The sequence below is a fragment of the Haliotis rufescens genome, unplaced genomic scaffold, assembly GCF_023055435.1.
Source record: "Haliotis rufescens isolate VD_foot unplaced genomic scaffold, xgHalRufe1.0.p SCAF_60, whole genome shotgun sequence".
Lineage (NCBI taxonomy): Eukaryota > Metazoa > Mollusca > Gastropoda > Lepetellida > Haliotidae > Haliotis > Haliotis rufescens.
This window is the reverse complement of record NW_025964335.1, coordinates 1451384-1478567: the sequence shown is the minus strand read 5'-3', so window position 1 is coordinate 1478567 and position 27184 is coordinate 1451384. Positions and strand designations below refer to the sequence as shown.

At 40.8% G+C, this 27184-nt stretch overlaps 1 protein-coding gene across 4 annotated transcripts; it reads right to left on the bottom strand.

The window, feature by feature from the left end:
• Positions 1–700: 700 nt before the first annotated feature.
• On the bottom strand, positions 701–26760 carry LOC124140774 (acidic leucine-rich nuclear phosphoprotein 32 family member B-like). 4 transcript variants are annotated; one of them, XM_046508520.2, is made up of 9 exons: positions 26328–26760; positions 18988–19112; positions 9028–9180; positions 8297–8416; positions 7809–7965; positions 7317–7361; positions 6763–6848; positions 5104–5203; positions 701–2099 (listed from the first exon to the last, which is right to left on the bottom strand). In XM_046508520.2, the coding sequence occupies exons 3-9, from the start codon at positions 9085–9087 to the stop codon at positions 2014–2016; spliced, it is 654 nt and encodes a 217-aa protein (XP_046364476.1). In that variant the 5' UTR covers positions 9088–9180; positions 18988–19112; positions 26328–26760; the 3' UTR covers positions 701–2013. The 4 variants fall into 4 exon arrangements, with proteins under 4 accessions (XP_046364476.1, XP_046364477.1, XP_046364475.1 ...); XM_046508521.2 differs by lacking the exon at positions 26328–26760 and having other exon boundaries at positions 18988–19131; XM_046508519.2 differs by lacking the exons at positions 18988–19112; positions 26328–26760 and adding an exon at positions 12012–12170 and having other exon boundaries at positions 6799–6848.
• Between the last annotated feature and the right edge of the window lie 424 nt (positions 26761–27184).

Sequence of the window (27184 nt, the reverse complement as noted above, 5' to 3'; positions counted from 1 at the left end):
TCCCATGCAATTCCATTTGTGAAGTGTTCCTATAGCTCATATATACTACTCGACATCTGCTAAGCACCCAGTCTTAATTCCTCAAAGGTTTTTCCTTTTACTAATGTATCAATCATTACCATTTCGATTCAAATTTGTCAGGCATGTAACTTCACGATCATTAGTATATTATGAGCTACAAATTTAAGTGGTCCAACAGGCCAGTAAAAGTGTAAAATCTTCCCTTAAGTGTTGAAATATTTTCCAGATATTGCACATCATCAAAGTAAATTCATCACCTGTAGCAATAATTCATGTTATACTGGAAGTATTCTATCAAATTTCCAGTTCGACCAGGGTTAGAAGTAAACTCAAAAGTTTTAATAAAATCAAAACATAAAATGCCCTTGTAATGCTAAAACAAAGGGGGGAAATATTAGTCCAAGGTTAGCATTCTAGTGCTGAGTTCTCACCATGTTAAGGTTATTTAACTACAGCCCAACATATTGTGTCCAACTCTGATGTGTCAATTTACAGCTGAAGTAGAAACTTGGTCCCTGCATATTCCTTCTTTATTCATCAGTTTTCGGTTGTGTTGAACCTTGGAAAACTAAAAGTATGTACAAGGTCCCTTCAACTTCGTCAACGGTGTTTGACTGCTACTACTGGTTCCACGGACGTCCTGATAATCTCAAATTCTGATGAACAACAAAATTCAGGATTTATTCTATAAAAATTTATTGCAGCAACAAAGAATAACAATTCTGCCTCAATGTAGGGATATGTTCCTGTGACTTGTATTGTCTCAATACAAACAACTCATCACCATCGGAATCCCACCTCTCCCACAGCTCAGGCTACTGTTGATGTCATGAGCTGTATGTAACAAGACAACAATTACAATTTGCAAAATGAGATGTTTGCATGAAAATAAAGATTGATGAAACGTGATGAAATGATATATGATCATGTAATACCCACAGGAACATAACCAGCTTTTCGTAAGATTTCCCACGCAACTATTCGTTATAATGCCCTCCTTAGGAAAGATGCAAGCATAACTGTTAAGTAAAATTAGCCTCGTTTTAATTTCAAAGAAACGTGGGAAGATCATCTAAACTGTGAATACATGTAAATGTTTAAACTACCTGTTACACTTTTAGGAAAGGAATCGCCATAAACTAATTACAGATAAAAGGAAATGAATGTACAATTTAAACATTTACAAGTAGACATAAGCCTCCATGTGATAAGAAATTTACACTAATTACACTGCCATCTGGAACAGTTTTGATTCGTTACACTTAAGGTCACAACCTTTTAATACAAATCTTGCAGCATTTATAAAATGCTTGCCAAAATTATTAGGTTTAGCAGTAGTACAAATGAAAATCAAGAAATAACTCAACCACTGAACGTTACCATGGGTTCCACAAGGATTTGGTAGGCATGAAATGAGACTCAATCTATCAACTATTTTAACCGGCAGCAAGTATGAATGGACGATCGGTTTCATAGCCACGTTAGGGCCCTTTCACACAAAACTCCTTCAATCTGCTGGCTTGTGATAGTTTATGGTGATATCCGGTCTTCGGGCGTCAATGAGTTATGTCCTATATACAGTGAGGACTGTTTCACAGACTGCTGGGGTGAGGACTTGGAAGAGTTCCGAACAACTTCAGACTCAAAGCTGCTCCGAGACATTATCTTCAACTTAATTACATGTTAAAAATACACTATCAAAATTCAGATTTGTCCAGAACTTTTCATTTAAGTGATTTCAATAAGCAGACTTTAATGAATAAAAATTTCTTCATTCTACTAGTGTTGAATGGAAAATGTGCAACAGTGTCGTCTTTAAGACTTCTCTGGGTAGCACTTTGTGTAAGGATTTCCGTTAGGTTCAGTATGATCTTTAGACAAAGACCAAATGTCGACCCAGCTTGTATGGTCTGCAACAGCCGCCTGCCCGGCTAAAGTTCAAAGTTCAACACACAGCCGGTCACTTCAGGTGACCACACACACACACATCTTCTACGCATCCTCTTCCTCCTCTTCATGTTTTCGTTTCTGTCCGCGAACTTGCTGACCTTCATCTTCCTCCTCATCCTCATCATCATCTGAAACAACCATTTCAAACATACACTCAACGATGGAGTATAAAGCAGGGTTAGAAACTAACAGTTTTTGTCCACTAGTCCTTATAACGATAACATATAGCAAAACCCTTAAAATGGGCCAATTTCTTCTAGTCCTTAGGATACCTTTACTATTGGGCAGTTTGGTAAGGACTACAGGACTAGTGCCAATTTCTAATGCTGTAAAGCACTAGGACTGCATGGCATAATTGGTATACCGCAATACACTCTGGACCAGACAATCCAGTGATTGACATCGATCCACACAATTGGGAGACAATGAAATGCATCAACCAAGTCAGCAAGCCTGAACACCCACTCCCGTTTGTTGCCTCTTACGACAAGCATAGTCACCATTTACGAAATGCATGGCTTGCTGAAGACCTATTCTACCCCGAATCTCCAAGGGTCCAAAATGCAAGAAGATTTTAACAAACATTACTTAAGTCACGTCCAAGCACTATTAAGTTGCTTGAGGACTATTGAAATCAAGAATATTTTATAATGATACAAGTCTGCGTGAAAAACTGTTCAGTGTACCAGCTCATATGTGTTTCTTAACATCATTTTCAGACCTTCATGTTAGAAATCCTATTGGTACCAGGTAATAAACTCATTTCCTTTGACAGTTATCTCCCCTTGACTGTAGATCCACAGCTTAACCCCACACTCAATATAGGTTTGTTTTTTGGATGTTTGCAAGTCAGATAAGTACAGGAATCATGTTGATCATAGCCCAGTACTCTTACTTTCATCATGCTTGCTTAAGTAACTGACTTATCTCATGACTTCAGGGTCTATCAGACGCAAATATAGTGTCATTTACATCTACAGATAATTTTTGTAGGAGGCAAAAAGTTACTGTTTGAATCATTCAAATTATCAAAATTGTAGATTGCATGTTTGGAATAACAAACATTTCTATTTGGTGGAATTGCACTCAATTCTGTGTGTCAATGGCCAATTTTCCTCAAATTCTTAGAAATCCAGGTCAGCAAGGGCTGCTGAAGACCTATCCTACCCCGGATTTTCACGGGTCAAGCCTGAAAGTAATCAAACCTGTCCAGGTCAATCAGTAGTTGAAAGCCTTAGAAACACTAAGAATAAAGGGTACAGTCACACAACATCAGCCAGCAAGTGAGCGAGTTGGGTTTAACATCACTTTGAACAGTATTCCAATTATATCACATGTCAGCTTAAACTGGGTCTCCGACATCTACCACCTTTGAGAAACGCATGAGCAAGGGTATGGTGCTTACAAACCTAGAAATATAATCGCGATGTACCAGGATACGAGCCCCACAATAATTTTTTTGGCGTACCAAAGGGAATCAGACAGTAAACACACACACACACACACCGGTGATTTATCACCAAATAATCAATGTCACAGTCTGTTCCAAATAAATTAACACTACTAGACTCAACATGGCCCTTCGAATCATTTTCAGTAGATCTTAGCATAATTATATGGACTATATGCTGAGCCAAATAGACCAAATAGACTTATACTAAACTCTGGCTTAAGACTGGTGTCAACTCTTTAAACAAACATGTACCACTGGAAACTTTTTCCTTTGAATTCCTATGACAGCCTCCCCCCCTCCGACTTTACACACAGCCTCACCCTAAACTTAATTGAGACTTCTAGACAATGGCAAGTCAGATAAGTACAGGAATCATGTTGATCATAGCCCAGTACTCTTACTTTCATCATGCTTGCTATAAGGCTTTGTAAAGTTTGCATATTAGCATAAATCTTATTCCATAGTTAGCATACGTCTTATTCCATAGTTAGCATACGACTTATTCCATAGTTAGCATACGTCTTATTCCATAGTTAGCATACATCTTATTCCATAGTTACAAGATTCCATCCTGACGAGTATGGCCATGAAACGTAACACAATTGTTTGTTGTTTATGGCTGCACTCCGCAATATTCAGTCTACATGATTGCGGTCTGTAAATAAAGACAGGGCCCGACAATCCAGTGATTGACATGAGCATCGATCTAGGCACGTCAGGTGATCTTGTTATTTTAAGGACTATTATTCGCAGAGATTACTACAACAAACAGACTTTCACTAGATTTGAGTTTCCAACTAGTAGCTAAGTCGCAGAATTGAGTCAACTCTTCCAACAAACATGTAGCACTGGGGATTTCCCTGCCCTAGTCTTCCTAATAGGTCTCGTTGACGAGTCTGTGGCCTTTGACAATTACCTCCCCTTGACTATACACACAGGTTAACCTTAAACTTAATTTAGACTTCCTGGATGATGGCAAGTCAGATAAGTACAGGAATCATGTTGATCATAGCCCAGTACTCTTACTTTCATCATGTTTGCCAGCAGTAGAAACTAACAGTTTTAGTCCACTAGTCCTTCCTTATGATAACATAGCAAAATCCTTAAAAATGGCAAATTTCTCCTAGTCCTTACGATACCTAAACTATTGGGCAGTTCGGCAAGGGCTACAGGACTATTGGGCAGTTTGTCAAGGACTACAGGACTAGTGCCAATTTCAAATGCTGTTTGCCTTACAGGACTTTACTCACATAGGGTCACAAATTACATTTCACATTCACTAGCCTGCAAAACAATCTGCAACAACTTGAAGAGTTGGAACTAGCTTTTCCTGTGATAAATTGGGGGACTGTCAAAAATCTTAAGATCTTACCACAGTGTTAAGAAAAACAGGATCTGTGGCAATGACATAATAGAGGTTCTGTATTCACAGGAGTGTATTGCATACTGAAGGTTTTACAAGGGCATATGTAAATATTTGCTCCAAAGTCCAAGAAAATGGTATTTGAATATTTGTTTGAATTAACATATAAAATGATTCACCTAAACCATATGATCTTTCCAAGGGTCATTTGAACGAGCTCTTTACAAAGGGCACGAGAAACTGAAATCACTACTGAATCATTTTATGGGTGCAACGAAATTATTAATGTGTGACACACATTCATCCCACTGCTTACCATCATCGTCATCCTCATCTTCTACTTCTACCCCTTCCTCAACAACTTCATCATCGTCATCACCCTCAGCATCGAATTCATCATCTTCATCGTCATCTTCCTGTAAAAAAAAATATTGACACAATTTAACAGCAGATCAAATAATTGAGGTTCAATTGAAATGGGTTGCAAAATAATTACTTCATTACTCAGGATGTGGGGGAAAAAAAGACAAGCTGATTATATTCCCCCTGTTATTACTCATAACTTTTCAAGCAAGCTTGCACCTTGTTAAACAATAGCACAGAATACAGGGTTTGAAATGAGGGGTTGTCAAAAGGTCCTCGCCATATCCCTGATGCTTAAAGGTAAATATTTATGATGTCCCTAGATTCAAATACAATTCCAGGGGTAGACACAGTATGTTTTACGTCACTTTTAGTAATGTTCTAGCAACATCATGGCAGGAGACACCAGAAATGGGCTTCACACATTGTACCCATGTTGTGAATCAAACCCAGGTCTTCAGCATGATGAGCGACCGCTTAACCACTACACTACCCCACCACCCTCCAGGGGGAGGAACTGACCAAGAAAGACCCCTAGCCTGAATAAACACATATCATCCCCAATCAGCAGACTAACATTCATCTCCTCGGTTTTCCTTTATTTCCGTTTGCAAGTTATCTCCCCTTGACTGTAGATCCACAGCTTTACCCCACACTAATACAGGTTTGTTTTTTAGATGTTTGCAAGTCAGATAAGTACAGGAATCATGTTGATCATAGCCCAGTACTCTTACTTTCATCACGCTTGCCTTACTGCTGCACTACAGGACCTTCTTGACATCAGGTCAGAAATAAAATATATTTTGAAAAAAGATGTACTAAAGTTTCCATCGACCAAATGGTAAAATTGAGTCCACAAGAAAATGTCACTCATGCTTCCTGAAATGTTTTCGTCTCGGGACAAGCAGATTTGCTTTTATTTCAAACCCTGCACATTCTGTTTTATAAACATCGAAGTCATAAGAAAATCATATTGAATTATGCATTGTCATACAAAAAGCAATGTCTACGATGCCTCTAAGCTATTAGCAAGCTACTTGCTGGGCTACATCCAAATCATCATGAGTCCACCGTCGCCTCTTCATGCAATGGAGCTTTCTCATCATTACAATTGTAAAAGAGGGAAGAAAATTTAAATATCCATCAAATGAAATATCAATTTTAATATTCTAGGGAAGTTTGTAATTGCAACTTTCCAGATAAATTAAAATGATCCTCCCAAAGCAGTGGTGATGGTTTACTGTCAAAAACTGTTCTTGTGCATACGGCACTTTTTTTTTTCAGAAAGAACACATATACAGAAGGCGCACAATCGGTTTTGATTTTTTATACTGACGTTTGTGAAGTTAGTACTTGTATTACACTATCTGGTAATAAAACAGTTACATTTTAGATCTGCGAGGCTTGCAAATTGTCAATTTTAAAAGAAGTTAATGTACAAAATGAGCAGTATATCTAGAGTTTGTATTAAGGGCCAATTTCAAAGGAAGTTGTTGTACAAAATAGGCAGTAAGAAAGTTAACCACTGTTCTGGGAGGATCAGCTATGAATGCAGCCCAGCAAACTATGTTAGGTGATACTAGATATGGTCTAGGAGATTGATCACACTAACGTCAAGATTCTCCTTGGTCAAGTAATCTAGACCAACCTCGTCCACACCATCCTCATCCTCTCCCTCTTCGTCGTCATCATCATCATCTGCAACAAGGCATAATATCGTCAGGAAAAACATTTCTTCACTCACAAATTGCTACGAAATCCAGCTATGGTAGTAATCACTGACTAGCAGCATTTGATGGCTTTAATTCTGAACAAATTTTCAATGCTTCAATTGTGCAACAATAGGACATAACAAAGAAAATGCCAACTTCAAAAACATTTTTGTCTTATTCTAGCAGGACTATCTACAAACTGAGGACCGGTGAAATATGATTTCCACGACCCTTTGACAAGTCTTAAAAAGTACCAATTTCTAAGGCTAAGTCAAAATATCTAGACTCGGAAATTCGGATAAGTAGCTAAAGTACTCGGCTATGTTCAGACTACTACATTTTCTTAAATAAAATTAAAGCCAATATTTAAATCACCATGTCACACGTGAATATTTACACCAATAAAATATAGGAATGGGTTTTACAAACTGTCACCGTGGTCACCACATCTTACCATCATCGTCATCATCGTCTTCTCCCTCCCCATCAATATCTTCAACTGGAACGACAAAACAAAGGCTCAGTTTCAAAATGACGATACACATACAAGAACTAGCATTTATCACTACTTGTATCTTGGGATGGATTTTCTTTGTTTTCTACGTCATTATTTTATCAAGCATTCAGCAATTACAGTGAGTGCACTGACACTAATGGGTACAATCTTTTAGAAAGCATTTCTAACTTTCAACCACTTATGCATCTAAGATTTGAGTAAAATTGATTTCACTCCCCTATCAGATAACAAAGGTCAGCTAGTTATTTTAAATTTTTTTAAATGATCTACCAAGTTGCAAAAGGAAATGTATGTATTTTCTCCTGACTAGCAGACTTAATGTTCACAATAAAACTTTCTACAAGTTGTGATGGAGAATGTTGATGATACAAAGAAACCAACAACATTTTTGTAATGTTCGGCCATCGCGCTGCCCGCCCGCCCACTCACCATCATCATCCTCCTCTTCAGCTTCATTGTCTTCCCGGTCAAACCCGTCCAGGTAGGTGATTTGTTCAAGAATTTCAAACACTTTCACTCTGTATTCTTCATGATTTGTTACCTCACAGTTGAAAAGATCCAAACTTTTCAAATTTTTTAAACTTTTCTGCAACAGAAATTGGACAACATACAAAACACCTTCTAAAATTGAACATCAGAAAAATTCACAAGAACATATTGTCAAACTAAAATTGTGCAGCTTATGCAGCAGCATGATATCAACCAATTAGAAACCATGAACACTGGAATCTATTACTTTGGGTATTCAGTATTTAAATGTTCAGCAATGAGTGACTAATATTTAATAAGGCTAAGTCACAGATATCACCTTCCAGTTATCCTTGCCATGAAAAAAAACAATCTTCAAAAACAATAGTCATTAAATCTAAGTCTTTCAGACTTATGCATCAATCATCAGACTTAGCTGTCATACTCACCAAGGCTTCCAAATCGGAAAAATCTTTGATTTTGTTTCCGCTTAAACTGAGCTGTGACAGTTTTGTGCAACCTTTAAGTTTTTCTAACCCTCCTGATATTCTGTTGTCGCTCAGTTCAAGCTGCAACACAACGATGACAATATTAGCAAAAGAATCCAATTCACAAAATTCACTTTGAAACATTTTCCCATACGCAGAGACTCGAGACAAAAGAATTTTTAAACATCCTGTAGCATTATATTATATACAGAAGTGTTACATGATGTAGCTGGCCGATATATTCTTGGAAAACTAATATGAACACCACAAAACAGTTGATTCATTTGACAAACTAACACGTAGTTGACAAGTCAACACAGCAAACATCTTGAAAAAATATCAAAACAATTTTCAACTTCCAACACAGCTTGCTGCCTCTATGAAACACCAGGAAAGGACTTTTTTCTGCACTTATGACTTGAGAGTAAAAGTTGTCTTGATAACATAGTAAGCAATTCATTGTGGCAGCATGTTTTGTTTGTTGTTCAACGCCACACTCAGCAACATCCAGCTATATAGGATCAATGACATGCATCAACCAAGTCAGCGAGCCCAACCACCCAATCTGGTTTGCCGCCTTTTATGGCAAGCATGGGTTGCTGAAGATCTGTTCTACCCCGGATTCAACACGTGGTAATGGCCAATACTACCCCTTAATTCTCATGGGTCGTGACCCTAGTTTTATGACTTACTTTTCTTAGGCTAGGCAACTCAGGAAATTGTTCTAGTGAACTTATGTTAGAGTTGATCATGCTGAGTGATTCTAAGGCTGTGAAGTTGGACGTCAGCACCTCGAGCTCCTCGTCAGAATTTATTCTGCAGTTGTCGAGATTCAGTTCCACCACCTGAAACAATATTGATATCCCATTAATATTGAAGCATAATCTGAAACTACAGGAAAGCCACTGTATCCTCTGGCGACAGGAGACCCAATATATGTATGAAACATTCAACCATTTATGAAGCAGTATATGCCAAAACAATTAGAAGCAACTAGCCCTAACATGTATTTGTTTGCTTGTTTAACGCTGCACTCAATAATAATCCAGCTATATGACGGCTGTAAATTATCAAGTCTGGACCACACAATCCAGTGATTGACATGAGCATCGATCTATGCAATTGAGATACAATGACATGCATCAATCAAACTTGCGAGACTGACCATCTGATCCTATTTGTCGCCTCTTATGACAAGCAGTCTTTTAAGGCAAGCTCAGGTTGCTGAAGACCTTTTCTACCCCAGATATTCATTAGTCAACATGTCTTGTGGCTTCACCTTCAGTTGATCTTGGAAGAATGGCTTGTCAAACGTTGATAAAAATGATAAAACCGATCTGGTTGGTTGGTTTGTTTAACTCCGCACTCAGCAATATTACAGCTATATGACGGTGGGCTGTAAATAATCAAGTCTGGACCAGACTATCCAGTGATTGACATCATAAGCATGGATCCACGCAATTTGGATGGATGACATGCTTCAACCAAGTCGGCGAGCCCGACCATCCAATCCTGTTAGTCGCCTTTTACAGCAAGCATGGGTTGCTGAAGACCTATTCTAACCCGGGTCTTCACAGGTCTCATCACAAGTAACAGAAATAAATTCAAATAAAAGTTTAGGACAAAAAGAAATTCTTAAAATAAATTTCATGCAATCAAAATCACATCATGGAAACACAGCAACCACACTGCAACCTATTCCAAAATCTGAATCCAGAGGTACCAATAATGTGTGGTCCTCAGTTTAGGATGAAAGTTTTCATAAAATATAACCCCAATATAAAAATTGATTTCAGGGATAGAAATCAACACACACCGTATCACTTGAACGGAAATAATGTATTGTTTTTCTTCAAGACCTAATTGCTGAATATCAGCTACAAGTGTTAATCCGCCCAAGCTAATTTCTAAAATATTCAGACTTTTGTGGGAGTATATTCAAACAGTAAGAATGTGGGGTATTCTTACATAGGCAACCAAACATGTCCTGATAAAACAGTAAATAAACCCAACAAGATATTACAAATGCCTTGGTGTGCACTACAACAATGACTACCTAATAACTATTAAGCTGGAATTTGTTTTGCAAATAATTATAACATTACTTCAGCGGGTTACACCGCAGACATAAATTATGCAGGCACTGGGCGTTCATCACGTGATTGCGAAGTCACGTGACAGGACTTTGCCATGTTGCAAAGCAGAAATCTCATAAAACGGGAGTTTCTGTTGAAAATAATTATTAAGTGTCACATCATTTTTATTAAAGAACTAGTAAAACAATCCTGACATGAACATGCGGGTGGCAGAATGCCACTAGGTAAGTAGATAGAAGTTTGCAAACAAAACTTTCATTCAAGCGCCAGATCGACAGAAGTTTGAAGCACCTCACGAACAGCGACCGAAGAGCTCGATGTTCCAAACAATGGAAGAGCTGCTTTAATGATGACATAACGAAGGGAAAAGACCATGGAAATAAATCTGATGCCTGACAAATTCCTGCCATCATGACAATATCGAATTGAGGACTGAATGGCACAAGCCGCCTTCGACAAGCCTGCGCGTGGCTAGTTTCATTATCTAGGTCATCGAACGCACTGCGCTATTAACTAACGGGACAGGATCTAGTGTCTCATCAGATATGAAAGCAACCATACAGTAACAAATCTGCCCTAAACAGTGAAATCTTTTGGTTTGGGTGCGCTTATTTAGCTAATAACGCCCGTTTTCATTTGTACAATTCAACATGGCGGCATCACGCCTTTTCCGCCAAGCACACAGCGAGGGAATGACGAATACGAACAAGACTGCTCTCCCTTGCAATGAGCCCAGCACGGCGCTCTGTTGGGCCGATGGAGTCTCAATGTTGATCGAATACATACGGGGTGGCAGAAAACAAACATGAATGCACTAGAAATGTTTTTAATGGATAATAGTTTTATCTCGCCTTCAAAATGGCAGCAAGTCAAAGTCATGACGCCGGCAAAGCTGGAGTTGATAACCAGACAATATTAACATGTAACTTGCCTTTTCAAAACAACATGCATATGTTTTGTTTACAATTTTAAAATCGGCCGTATGACCATTACGTACAAAAATCTTGATTTAAAATAACCCCTTGGACATTTTTTCAGTTGAATGGAACGGAGACTTGTTTCTTTAGCTTGCTGCAAAAGCTGACAACAAAACTTCGTCTACACTGATCCACGTAGGTTAGCCTCCTAGTGTCAACAATATCAAAACACAAACACTCATCACAAAAGTATCTACATATTCTTGAAAACCCTTTCGCTGCACCATGTGGTTTGTTCTACTCGGACAACCCGACTGGCTTCCAACGAGCTACAACACTGAATTCACATTGAGAAATGGCGCCATATTTGAGCTTTCATCAGTGACAACGAAATCTTCAAGCAACACTACATTACGAATAGCGAGGTCCTTGGATCGCCCAACAAGGTTTGGGACATCGGATTTCACACTACATAGCATTTGAAACATGCCCATATCCTGGGTTTTCAATAAATCTAAGTTGATCTACTGGACTGGGAAATCGAGCACGCAAGAAGAAATGGAGACCACATGCTCTCTGTTCGAGAAAGACACCGGCGATAGCACAGCCAGGCTTTGCCACACGAGACGGTTGAGGGTGAAGTAGAATAAATGTCAGTACTACCTGATCGGGCTTCTTTCCCCGCATCTCCAACTCGAGCCTCTTGTCAATTTTCATGTTTGTGTGTAGATTCTCAGTAATGGTGGAAACAACGATATGCTGCCTCCTTGCTGAAGAGACTGTAGACAAATGGCTTCAATGCGCGCGATCAGCTCAATGGTAGACAGGGGCCTTTTTATTGGCTGCCGGCAAAGCCTCGTACACGTGAAAGAATATGAATATTCATTAACCGGCCTTCAAAATGGCCAATCACTGCACAGTTTGGCTCTGACGTCATGAATTTGCCGAACTGTGAGACAACTGGAGTAGAAAATTTACGTTAAACGCCCGATACCTTTTTGATAGTATTTCCAGAGTAAAAACTTTTAGAAATTTTATCAACGTTGATTAAATCATGATTTATAAAAATGTTCATGGAGGACCATAATATTTACTACAGCGAATGACGAGTGTCAGCGAGGGCACTATGCAATATTTGTACAATGTATGTTATGCTGAAGATAGTTAAAATTTGACGCTTAACCGACGCCTCAATTCATTTGATGAAAACTTTGAATAGTCAAACGAACGCCAATGTGGCAAGCGACACCCGATATGGAACAAGGATAATACAGGTTTGTTGGGCGGGTGAAAAGATAAATGTACCAGTCCTTTATTATTATCGTGAGTTCAGGAAGGAAAATAACGTAATAACTAATAATTCTGAAAATCGTTTTCATCTAGACGTCTAGTCCGCCAGGCCTCCCCTGTAACAACGTCTAGTAATATACCCAGTTTGGGAACGATGACAGACGTTTAAGTATGCTACAGAAGACAAGTTATGAAACTAGAATTAATTTTACCCAAACTTGAAAAATTAGCGTGAAATTGGTGGATATTAATTAAGGAGAGTGAAATGGGGTTTTACCTCGCGTTCAAGATTATTGAGCTTATATAGCGAGGTGCATGCACGTGTAGGTCTGTGTGTACTAGACCGGATTAATACCGGTTTTATCGCGCTAACCCGTTCAGATGCCATACCACAGTTAAACATTGATGCCTCACTCAGACACCGTGTACGGACGCCGAGCCGACCAGTCCTGGTTTTACTTCCTAATGGTAAGCGCGAGGCAGGGAAACAATAAGTATAACAGTTTTACGTCGTTTGGGGTGACGCGACCGGGGATCGAACCATCGACCTTTCTTTCCCTGGACAGACGCACTATCCACTAGACCACGGAGGCGGTCAGGGGATCGAACCACCGACCTTCCTCTCCCTGGACAGACGCTCTACCCACTAGACCACGGTGGCGGTCAGGGGATCGAACCACCGACCTTCCTCTCCCTGAACAGACGCTCTACCCACTAGACCACGGAGGCGGTCAGGGGATCGAACCACCGACTTTCCGCTGTCCGGGCTGACGCTCTATCCACTGGACCACTGATTGATAGAACATAAAGCGGTTGGCGAAGTTTAAACTCGCAGCCACTACGTCACCTATATCACGACCGCCTGTAAATACCCCAGTCTACATGGGCCAAGACCCGTGAAGACCCGGTTAGAGAATAGATCTTCAGCAACCCATGATTGCCGTAACACGCTTGTCATAAGAGGCTAATAACGGGATTGTGTGGTCAGGCTCGCTGACTTGGTTGATGCATCTCATCATATCCCAACTGCGTAGATCGAGCTCATGATGTCAATTACTTGATTGTCTGGTCCAGACTCGATTATTTTACAGACTGCCGTCATATAGATGGAATATTGACGAATCGGCGTTAAGCAACAAACAAACATGGATCAAACTCCATGAATTCCCCACTCTCCTGACAAACATTGGGTATACAGTTGACCTTGTCTTCCCTGAAATCCCCACCCTCCTAAAAACATTGAGTATATAGGGGACCTAGTCTGCCCCAAAATTCCCACCCTCCTGACAAACATTGGGTATACAGTTGACCTAGCCTGCCCCGAATTCCCCACCCTCCTGACAAACATTGGGTATATTGTTGACTTAGTCTGCCCCAAATTCCCAACCCTCCTGACAAACATTGGATATATAGGGGACCTAGACTGCCCCGAATTCTCCACCCCCCTGACAAACATTGGGTGTATAGGGGACCTAGTCTGTCCCGAATTCCCCACCCTCCTGACAAACATTGAGTATATAGTTGACCTAGTCTTCCCCGAATTCCCCACTCTCCTCACAAACATTAAGTATATGTGGGACCTTGTCTGCCCCGAAATTCCCACCCTCCTGACAAACATGGGGTATATAGGTGACCTAGTCTTCCCTGAATTCCCCACCCTCCAGACAAACATTGGGTGTATTTGGCACCTTGTCAGCCCCACACCCCTCACAAGCACAGGATGTGCATTTTGCTGGACGACGATGTGTCGACTGGAGTGAGTGAGTAAGTTGGGTTTTACGCAGATTTGAACTGTTATACCACGTCATGTTAGCTTAAATGGTGTGTGAGAAAAGCCCAAAGGAATGCAGATCTTAGAAGTCTACCTCTGTGGTGAGTGAGTGAGTGAGTATGGTTTTACGCCGCTTTTAGCAATATTCCAGCAAAATCACGGTGGGGGACACAAGAAATGGGCTTCACACGGGTTTTCTGCGTGACGAGCGAAAGCTTTAACCACTAGGCTACCCGACCGCCGCCCCACCTCTGTGGTGAAATCCAGAAGGTCTGGTTCTTTCAAATCCAAATGATAACATGATTAGGGTAATTCTGTTGTAATCTGAATCGGGCTGTATAAATTGTCCATCCAATCACGATATAACTGAATAAACTGTCCATCCAATCACCATACGACTGTATAAACTCTCCATCCAATCACCATATGACTGAATAAACTCTCCATCCAATCACCATATGACTGTATAAACTGTCCATCCAATCACCATATGACTGTATAAACTGTCCATCCAATCACCATATGACTGTATAAACTGTCCATCCAATCACCATACGACTGTATAAACTGTCCATCCAATCACCATATGACTGAATAAACTGTCCATTCAATCACTACATGACTGTATAAACTGTCCATCCAATCACCATATGACTGAATAAACTGTCCATTCAATCACTACATGACTGTATAAACTGTCCATCCAATCACCATATGACTGAATAAACTGTCCATCCAATCACCATACGACTGTATAAACTGTCCATCCAATCACCATGACTGAATAAACTGTCCATTCAATCACTACATGACTGTATAAACTGTCCATCCAATCACCATATGACTGAATAAACTGTCCATTCAATCACTACATGACTGTATAAACTGTCCATCCAATCACCATATGACTGTATAAACTGTCCATCCAAACACTACATGACTGTATAAACTGTTCACCCAATCACCATATGAATGAATAAACTGTCCATTCAAACACTACATGACTGTATAAACTGTCCATCCAATTACCAGATGGCCATATCAACTGTTTATGGCTATTTCAACTGACCTTGGCTATATCAACCGACCATCCACTCACCACATGGCTGTATCAACTGACCATCCAATCACCACATTACTGTGTCAACCAACCATCCAATCAACCGACCATCCAATCACCACATGGCTGTATCAACCGACCATCCAATCACCACATGGCTGTATCAACCGACCATCCAATCACCACATGGCTGTATCAACCGACCATCCAATCACCAGATGGCTGTATCAACTGACTATGGCTATATCAACTGACCATGGCTATATCAACTGACTTTGGCTATACTAGTATCAACTGACCATCCAATCACCACATGAATGTGTCAACCGACCACCCAATCACCACATGACTGTGTCAACTGACCATCAAATAAGCACATGGCAATATCAACTGTCCATCCAATTACCACATGGCTATATCAACCGACCATCCAATCACCAAATGGCTGTATAAACTGTCCATCCAATCACCACATTGCTGTATAAACTGTCAATCCAATCACCACATGGCTGTATAAACTGTCCATCCAATCACCACATGGCTGTATAAACTGTCCATCCAATCACCACATGGCTGTATAAACTGTCCATCCAATCACCACATGGCTGTATAAACTGTCCATCCAATCACCACATGGCTGTATAAACTGTCCATCCAATCACCACATGGCTGTATATACTCGCCATCCAATCCACATGTGACTACCCACAGACCCCACATAGCAACAGTTTCTCAGACTCAAATCCCACACCCAATGTTAATATGTACCACTTTTCACAAACTGAATACATTCACTGACCCAAACTTTAGGCTATCTAAAATTGGAAGGACCGACAGACTAGTATTCATCAACATTAAGTAATCTTTTATTTTCAATATCACCAAAAGTAGAGCTCGCGCTTGAAAACATCAACACTACTCCGTTTGCAAACAGGTTGTTGTAGTCGAAATAAAAAGCAAAACAATGTAGATGCCCTGTAGTGAAACTGACACAAGCATAGTGATACAATTACACAAATCAACAAACGTGTACCACTACCACTGATCTAGAAACGCAAGCCACGGGATGACGCGTCAACGATGGCTTCGATTTACATACGGGGATCCAACAGTTCGGCAAATACTCAAAGCGAGACGGATAGCGCTAAACTCTTCCAAATCAAGTACACGTTTCAGAACGCTGCTTATGAAAGAATGCATTGAACAATATAAATGGAATACAGATAAATGCTAGGGTGGTTACTACTAATTTCCGACATATTCATGCACATCAGAGGACTGCTAATAATGGATATTGAAGAAATACTATTTCTTATAAGAAAGAAATGTAACACCAATTTTTTTCTCGTAAAAGATGTGAAAGTTGTTTATTTTCGCCGTGGTTAGCAATTATCCGGATATATCCGTCTCGGGAAGACGAACAAAAATGTACTGATAAACAAATGTCTTTAAATACCATAGTAAATCTCACCGTATATGTACCTCGAGTTCCCCAACTTTCAATATATGCTAGTGAGTGAATGAGTGAGTGGGGTTTTACTCCTCTTCTGGCAAATCCCTGCGATATTACGGCGAGAGACATCAGAAAAAGGGGTTCACGCTTTGGACCCATGTGGGGAATCGAACCCGGGTTTTGAGTGAACACTTTAACCAGTGGCCTATCCCACAGCCCCTGATACACATTATCAAAATACTATACATAACCGTCTTGATAGATTGGTTGGTTGGTTGATTTGTTGCTTGACGCCACACTCAGCAATATTACAGCTATATGACGGCGGTCTGTAAATAATCGAGTCTGGACCAGACAATCCAGTGATTTATATCATGAACATCAATTGTTAAAATACAGTACACTTCCTCAATATCGAACTCCACAATCTCGAATGTCACGTCTATCTCGAACTAAACGCCTCCTTGTATCAGTATCACTAAATTTGTACACACATCTCGAACTTCGAGATTCAGTCACGTGAATTGTCGAACACAGATTGGGTCACTAAAATATAATATAATATGCATATCTATCCCGAAACTCAATTAAAATATTTTCAACGATACACGTGTACACACATTTCTCCCCCTACCGAGACACTGTACACACAATACTAACTTAAAGAACTATTGAAATGGGGATAAAACACTTTTGATTTAGTTTGGACGATACACACAAAATTAGGTAGCAAAGGCTGGTATAAATATAAGTTTGACATTTCGGTAAATAACATGCTCGATTATCCAGGGTACCATATCTCCATTTTATAAGCGCTGACTGGATATCGCAGACATTTATCTGCGTATAATAAAGTTTACTATGTGTATACCACAGCTCTAGTGGATCTCCGCGCGGCATGACGCTGGAGAAAGGTACATGCCAAATAGAGCTTGACAACAAGAGTGGGTGAGAGAGTGAGGTTTGTCTAAGCCACTTTGAACAGTATTGTTGTCACACGAGTGTTGTATCACGTCGTGTCAGCTTAATGTGGGAGGAAAGCCGGAAGTGATTCAGGACTCGGACGTTTACCACTGTGATGAACCCAAGAGTACGCCTGTAGTACTGACATTCGCATAACATCCATAGGATCCTGGCACGCCCAAGGGAAGGAACTCTTCAAAGCGAAATACGGCTTTTTCGAAGGCAGAGCAACCCGTGCCACCTTACAGTAGTAATTCAGTACGTTGCTAAATATAAAAGAGACTGGTGTCATTTTGTTCGTTGTATCTTAAAAGATCGATGACGACACCATAATGGCATATTTAATAATAATATTCGCATATATGGTAAGTAAAACAGGTTTTGTCACGCAAATATCCCCATATATAATACACAGATGTGCAGGTAACAAAAATAACGAAATGAACGTTAACTAACAAACAGAGGGGAGGGTGCACGGGGAGGGTGCACGGGGAGGGTGCACGGGGAGGGAAGCACCCCCATCCTCCCTCAGCTGTAACTTGTCTCTTCCCCTCAATGCCGAACGCCAGACAGGGTAATATGCGTGTTTTGGTATGAAACGGCCGGGAATCGAACCAGACCTTACGCCCTTGAGGCAGACGCATTATCCACTAGACCACGGATGCGTTCCTTGTGAAATAATTCCAAGCCGACCAGGTGCTGGTGTATATACATATATCTATACCGCAAAATACCGAATTCCTTATAAAACCGTTATACAATATCCCTCTATATAGACATATGGCATTATAACTCCTGCTATGGATTTTCCTTGTGACTAATATTCTGTGTAAATATTTTGTCTATTGGAAGAACGAAACAGAAACACTACCTATGAATTATTAATTATATTAAATTATTCCACAATTCTACGTCCAGAGAAAGGTCATACAACAAAAGAAAACATTTTGGGGATTTTTCCTCCAAAATAGACTTTTAGTATATATATTGGTTAAGAAAAAACATTCTTAAAAGAATCCTTTTATACACATTGTCTCGATATGACAAATGTGAGAAGCATCGTATCTTTATCTTGGATTCGAACAGAGTGCTAAGTAAATACCTGTTTTCGCCTAAGTTCCTATGACAGTGAACATTCGGAACTTCCTTAGCTGCTCTTGCTGCCATGTATACACGAAGACATCTGAGTGGATGTAGTTGGCGATACGGGGCATCGCGGTGTCGGAACTGCAACACGAGAAGCAGGATGTACACATTAACATGATATGGATAAAATGCCTTGGCATGTGCATGTCTTTATAGGCGACCAAATGTATCGGTGGTCACGCTCGTTGACTTGTGTTACTGCGGGGAGCCAAGTTCCTGATACCCGTCACTAGATTGACTAGATTATTAACAGATCGCCACCACATTGCTGAGTGCGCGTTCAACGAGAAACAAACACGGCCATTCAGTGAGTGAGTGAGTATTACTTAACGCCGCACTCTTCGACGACTCTGGGCAGGCGCTGGTCACTGGGATGTACAGCCATGGGGTTAAAACCTGAATTATATGACACAATTGACCTGAATTATAGGACATAATTGACCTGAATTATAGGACAATTGACCCGAATTATATGACACAAATTACCTGAATTATATGGCACAATTGACCTGAATTAAAGGACACAACTGACCTGAATTATAGGACAATTGACCTGCATCATGACACAATTGACCTGAATTATGACATAGTTGACCTGAATTCTGACATAATTGACCCGAATTATGACACAATTGACCTGACTTATATGACACAATTGACCTGAATTATAGGACATAATTGACCTGAATTATAGGACAATTGACCTGAATTATGTCACAATTGACCTTATGCCCTGGCCACGTGGCAGTGTACAGTTATTCAAACTGTAAAATCGTGTGTTTTATTTTTCAAAGATATCGTGATATTGCTGTAATATTGATAAAAGCGGCGCAAAACCATACTCACTCTAGCTGACTGTGTGAAATAATGTTCTAAGCGGCATTAAACTAAAATCACTCACGTACTCGTTTACCATTTAGACGACCATATAAGGGATGGGGAGAACATGATCGCTTATGTCAATACAGCCATAGTATCCGAACCACCCTGTGGTCGAGTGGATAGTGCGTCCACTCTGAGAGGGGAAGATCGGTGGTTCGATCCTCTCTTTTCCAGCATAAAAAAACAGTACTTGTTTTCACCCAGTCTGGCACTCGAGTAGTGGGGTGAAACAAGAATTGGTCGGCTCGGAGTCAGTATACTGTGTCTGAGTGGGGTATCCATGTTAAACTGCGGCATGGTATCACAGTGAGATGGCACTATAAAACCGGCATTAGTCCGGCCTAGTACCGCCACGCACGCACGCACGCACGCACACACACACCTGTACGTAGCGATATGACATAAATATTCTTGAACACTGCGATCAACCCCAAAACCAGGGCACCTGTCGGTAGACTAACCAGTGACTGGGGGAATGAGGTCTTAGGCTCTTGGTAATGGAGCTGAATCGTCAGGACGGAGACAGGGATTAGGTTTAGACATATAACTCGTAGGAACAGAGTGAGTGTGTGAGTATGGTTTTACGCCGCTTTTAGCAATATTCCAGCAATATCACGGCGAGGGACACCAGAAATGGGCTTTACACATTGTACCCATGTCGGGAATCGAACCCGGGTCTTCGGCGTGACGAGCGAACGCTTTAACCACTAGGCTACCCGACCGCCCCCGGAGGAATAGAGAATCGAACCGTTATTTAAGCCACTCCAAAGCATATTAGTCATTTGCTAAACTAGGAGTGAGTATGGCTTTAAGCCGCTTTTAACAATATTCCAGCAATATCACGGCGGGGGACACCAGAATTGGGCTTCACACATAGTACCCATGTCGGGAATCGAACCCGGGTCTTCGGCGTGACGAGCGAACGCCTGAGCCACTAGGCTACACGACCGCCCCTGCTAAACTAGGCTGACGGCCGTTTCAGTAGGTGTATCATCGTACACGAATGTTGTCCACTGACTTTAACGCTTTAACCACTAGGCTACAATACTTCCAGTTATATCACGGCATGCAAGCTTAATGTCGTAAGAAAGCCGAAAGTGATGCGGGTCTCAGACGTTTACCACTTCGGTAAAACACACGAGCATGGGTATGGTGCTGACAAACCTAGAAACCTAATCGGGGCGAACCGGGATTCGAACCCACAATGATAGGTTTCTGGTCTGACCATGGAAGGCAAAATTTCATTAAGATTCGAAAACATCAGTAACTTTCATCTTTGTTATTTTTATCAATATAATTAGTGTTAATAATTTCATTCTTAAACTATAATTTAATCCTCCTTGACTTCTTTTAATTCTTTTACACAAATTTTTTTTTTTAAATAATTACCCATTAAAAATTATTTATAAAAAAATTAAAATATTTCTTGAGTTAAAAGAATGTCGTGTTTCTGATTAACAATACATTCAAGTATAACTGAACAGGTCAAAGCATATTGCAACGTCGCGTTACCCAGTCTCAAACATTGAGATGAATACGCTCTCATGTACGCGGACGTTTAACCAGAGAACGTTCCATACACGAGACTGCCTCGAACCGGCTTGGGCTCAGTAAATGCCGAACTCTTGTCATGGGCGGAGCTACAGTTGGATGTGTGTCATGTGACTGCTAAATATAGAAACCGCGTGGTTTCATGTTTACAAATTGAGAGAAACGTGGTCTTCTTCTTCCGAACATGTTGTCTGCCTACAACAGTGCTTACCGACTCTTACCACACAGCACAAGCACGACCCTGCTCTGCGGTTTCCACGCATATGCAGATTAACTGGGGCAAACCCAAGGGGTTGAGTTCTGACCCGTTGATTTCGTATACTCGTCAGATACTTTCCGAGGTGTTTTAGTTAATTGACACAGCTCTATAATTTATGCAAGAGTGACCTAATTCCATGATTTATCACAAGTCAAATGGCATCAGTGTTTATGACATCTTTTTGGCCGTAGCCTCGACTGAAGCGCCGAGAATGTAAAGGTTTTAATAATAAGAAACTAGTAGCTTCGAAAATAAATGTTTCTTAACCCTTCTCGACATTTTGACTAATTATTTCACATATTTCAACAACGATAAATTTATAAAACAAGAAATATGTTATTCTACATGCATTTTTTATCTGTGACGAACGAGTTGACAAAGTAGATTTATCTATCAAGGATATACATGTATGTTCGGCGTCTTAAAACATTAAAAGCCTTTCTCAGCCATTTGTACACTAGTTGGTGGAAGTTGAGGCACGCTTACAATTTTTAAACGGTGTCATCACCACGACAAAAAAAACCTCTCTCATTCAGCCGGCTGCCGTGAAGCGTTTTAATCACGGTTTTTCATTACACGTTTGGAGATTCTATATATAACAGTGAATCATATGCTTTTAACCCATCCCCGCCCCACCTCCAACCTCGCCGGTCCTAAATGGAAAGATACTGGTATATCAGGGGTGAACTTTAGAGCGTTTTATAAAGAGGTATATTTTTTACTTGGCATAAGTCTGTTAATGGGCCCATCCCTGCACGTGCGAGAATTGTTTGGAGCGCAACTGTGAGATTTTGTCAGCTGCATATTTTCTCAATAAATGAATAAGACAGTAATGTCTCCAAACTGCAGTTTTCATTAATTTCTTATTAATGTTTGAGAATATAGATATCTGTCTGAGCCTAAGGAACTATAGAGTGAGTGAATACGGTTTTACGTCGGTTTAATCAATATACCAGCAATATCAGGGCGGGGGCACCAGAAATGGGTTTCAAACATTTCCGTGTGGGGCATCGAACCCTGGCATTCGGCATGACGAGAGAACGCTTTAACGACACGCCCGAGAAATAATTTTACTAGAGTGAGTGAGTTAGTTGGGTTTAACGCCGCTTTTAACAGTATCACAGTTATATCATGGCGTGTCAGCTTAATGTGGGAGGAAAGCCCGAAGTGATGCAGGTCTCAGACGTTTACCACTTCGGTGAAACCCACGAGCACGGGTATGGTGCTGACAAACCTAGAAACATAATTGGGCGAACCGGGATTCGAACCCACAATCATAGGTTTCTGGCGTGCCCAAGGGACGCAACTCTGCACAGCGAAATTTTACTAGAAAAATACTTTTACTCAGTCGTTATGCTGGACAATAGGACTTACGCCGTTTAATTTGTAAAAGTTTAATAACGTGGTGATTTTAACTCATATTTATGAAAAATTAGTCTCTCAGAAGAGTCATGATATACTAATAAAAGAAGTTAAAGGGCACCCGATTCTTTCATATTACTTTAGCTAATGTGGCGGTGTGTGTGCCAGTGTGTGGATTTGTTACAGTACAGGAATCGAACTCGGAAAACACTTTACCCACTAGGCTACCCCCTAAATAAATAAGCTATTTACGCAATGCACTTTTTTTCCTTTGTGTATCCTATATATCTGTCTCTCATATATATATTGCATATATAAGGAAGTGATTGAGTGAAAGGAACCTTCGTTGTACCTATATCTATATATATAATGCACACATAAGAAAGTGATTGTTTGTTTGTTTGTTGTTTAACGCCGCACTCAGCAATATTCCAGCTATATGACGGCGGTCTGTAAATAATCCAGTCTGGTCCAGATAATCCAGTGTTTGACATCATGAGCATCGATCAACGCAATTGGGATCGATGACATGCATCAACCAAGTCAGCGAGCTTGACCACCCGATCCCGTTAGTCGCCTCTTACGACAAGCACAGTCACCTTTTACGACAAGCATGGGTTGCTGAAGACCTATTCTACCCCGGATCTTCACGAGTCAGAAAGTGATTGAGTGAAAAGAAGCTACGTTTCAAAATTGTATTTCAAAGGGTGAAAATACACGCAAAATGTGTACACGATCTCTGGGCGTGTTCAAATGAAGTGGGTGAGGTTTCACTGGTAAGGAATATGGTGCTGTTACCCTGTGTTTCGGACTTTTCCAATACTGGACATGGCACAGGTGTAAGTAATATATGAACTATCCAGTAATGTTAAGTGCTTCAGTTAAAAACTGAAATTATGACAAGCACAATTTCTATTGTTAAATGGTTTATGGATTTATTTTGTCTTTTCTTTGAATTGTTTAACGGCCCAGCGGGGATGGGGCTGCACGTGAAGTGAGTGCGCCACGCCCTTATGTTTTGGTTTGGTTTGGTTTGTTTTACGCCGCACTCAGCAATATTCCAGCTATATGGCGGCAGTCTGTAAATAATCAAGTCTGGACCAGACAATCCAGTGAGTGATGTCATGAGCATCGTTCCACGCAATTGGGATCGATGACATGCTTCAACCAAGTCAGCGAGCCTCGCCCTAACGTTAACCAATGTCTACGCGTCGGGATTACTGGTCAGAATACAGGACGACAGCAACCTATGCTTGTATGTTAATTGCGTGGATCGAATGTCAGTCACTGGATTGTCTGGCCCGGGCTCGACTTTTCACAGACCGCCTTGATATAGCTGAAATATGCGGCGTTAAACAAACACGACTACTCAGTGGGTGATTATTCTATAACGCCGCAATAAACAATCTAAGTGATGTCATGTTTGTGCACCCTTTCCGCCCATTTTAAAAACCTGCCTACAATCCACAACAAATCCACCTACACACCAGGCTCAGAGGCAGCTCATACCCTACATAGTGGACCCTCGTTATTCCGGAAACCCAGCTTTCAAGACGATCTTCATATACCTAATAGAATATTCTCCGTACCCATGTAGCTCATACCCTATATAGTGGACCCTCGTTTGTCCACAAACCCTGCTTTCAAGACGATCTTTATGTACCCAATAGAATATTTCTCCTTACCCATGAATCGTTAATCCGGACACTTGTTAAACCGGACGATTTCACTAGGTTGGGGCCATCCGGATTAACGTATTTCATGCCAAAGTAAGAAATGATGATTGATTGGTTGGTTGGTTTGTTGTTTTACGCCGCACTCAGCAATATTCCAGCTATGTGACGGCGGTCTGTAAATAATCGAGTCTGGACCAGACAATCCAGTGATTGACATCATGAGCATCGATCCACGCAATTGGGATCGATGACACGCACCAACCAAGTCAGCGAGCCTGACAACCCGATCCCGTTAGTCGCCTTTTACGACAAGCATAGTCGCCTTTTACGGCAAGCATGGGTTGCTGAAGACCTATTCTACCCCGGATCTTCACGGGTCTAAATGATGATTGATGATGATGGAATATGTAAGAAATAGTACGTACCTACAATATCACCTATTCATTGCATTCTTATATCGACCATAGAACCCATATCCTAGTCTGTCTTACAGACCCTGATACATTTATATCAACTACAGCCCATGCAAGTCTATAATGTTTGGCAAGTCTAGATTACTGCAGTATCTGAAAATGAAGAGAATCACTGGGCTCCCTTTTTATTAGATTTTTATTAAGATAACTGAACAACTGTTTTTTCTGTATGATATGTTCATTTCAGAGACTATATGTTAGTCTACCCATATCCCAATAGGTGTCTGTCTGTATGATATAGGGGGTGGGGGTGGGGGGAGAGGAAGAGAGAGCGAGGTAGGGAGAGAGAGCGAGGTAGAGAGAGCGAGGTGTGTGTGAGAGAGGGAGAGGGGGGGGGGGGGGGGGGAGAGCCAGGTGTGTGTGAGAGAGAGAGAGAGAGAGGGGGGGGGGCGAGAGAGCCAGGTGTGTTTTGGAGAGAAGGGGGGTGGGAGAGAGAGAGGAGAAAGAAAGGTCGTGTTTGGGGGTAACTGGGTCGTGTGTGAGCGTTTTGTGTTTTCCTCCCCGTGCACCAACCCCTGTTAGTTACCGTTCCTGTGGAATTAACGTTCATTTCCTAATTTTGAACTTAAATATACCTGGCATACTTGTGTATTAGATATGGGGATATTTGCATGACAAAAATATTTTACTTACCATATAAGAGTATTTTATTATTAAATATGTCATTTTTGTGTCCAATCTGACACATGTCTCGCCACGTGACATTGTTGATTAAAATATCTGATCAGTGTAACTGCACCTTCTGGGTGCTGAAGGCGTGTGCAGTCTCCGAGGAATAGATTAAATTAGTAAAGTTATATTTCTTCAAAAAAACTGTAATCCATGAAATCGGCAACAACAAAAATAAAATAACTTTTATGTAACAACCCCAAAAACAGATGGCGTGCTTCGGCAAAAGCAGTGGCCCTGTTTAATATCCTCGATAGCAGGTTGAGTGGTTAAATTTGGCGCGAAATGTCACGTGACACTAATCCGTGACGTAGGCAGGAGGACAACAGTGGCGAAACAGCCTTTTCTAAATACGGTTAAATGGAGACATAGCGAGACAACTGGACAGAAAACTGAACAAAATTGGATAGGAAAGAGTTCTTACCTCTTGACGCCGCCACGCAAGGTTAAGGCTCGGTCCAAATAATAGCCATAAAGCAAGAAGAGACCTTAGAAAGACTACATTGTCATTTTTGTCAAGTAATTGCAAAATCTAATCTCATGTTTTCAATAATTCCATAAACCAAACAATTAATCCCTAGAATTAAAACATCTGGTATAGCGCACATAACAATCCCCAGCATTTCAAACTTGATCTGCTTCTCAGTAAGACGAACGAAGTCTGACATCAAAGCCACACTCGTCTACAACCCCTTTCAATATGGCCGCCGAGATCGACATTCCTTCCAGAATGCAGTTCATAGCTAGATTACTGCCACCCCCCTCTACGGCTCATTGCTGTGACGCTAGCTATCCTAGTCGATAGAGAGCGCAGGCTTTCGATATGGAAAGCTGTGCAGAGTAAAGCGATTTCAATAGCAAGCTACGAAGCCGAGAGAGAAGTTCGCTTCTTCAAGTAGGTCATTCGTCGGGCGCAGACGACACTCCACACACGAGGCTGGTCGGCTGCCATGTTGATTTTCTTTGTGGCTGTGGCGAAGGGGCAAGACTGATGTAGGCTTTCTCCAAATATATAGCCCCGATACATGGAAACAGTTTGATCGGAAGAACATCCGAAATGTGTCAGTTATGATAATAATTATAAATACACCTATTGTAAGAATAGATCGATAAAGTACATGTGTGATTAAAACGTGTTTGTGGACATGATCCTTTCGAAATTGAGTGGAGATGACATTAATGTTGAGTGACGCGCCAGATTACTGGAACATTGTCTTTGGTACACTACACACCACCAGCACGAAATTCGCCATTTTAACGCTGTGAGCGAACGTGCGGGCA

Coding starts and splice junctions, on each gene's coding strand:
- LOC124140774 (XM_046508518.2), bottom strand. CDS start 12,065: ATGAAAATTGACAAGAGGCTCGAGTTGGAGATGCGGGGAAAGAAGCCC. Junction 6,849..7,316: donor AGACGATGATGACGATGATG/GTAAGATGTGGT, acceptor GCCTTGTTGCAG/ATGATGATGATGACGACGAA. Junction 2,100..5,103: donor AGATGAGGATGACGATGATG/GTAAGCAGTGGG, acceptor TGGTTGTTTCAG/ATGATGATGAGGATGAGGAG.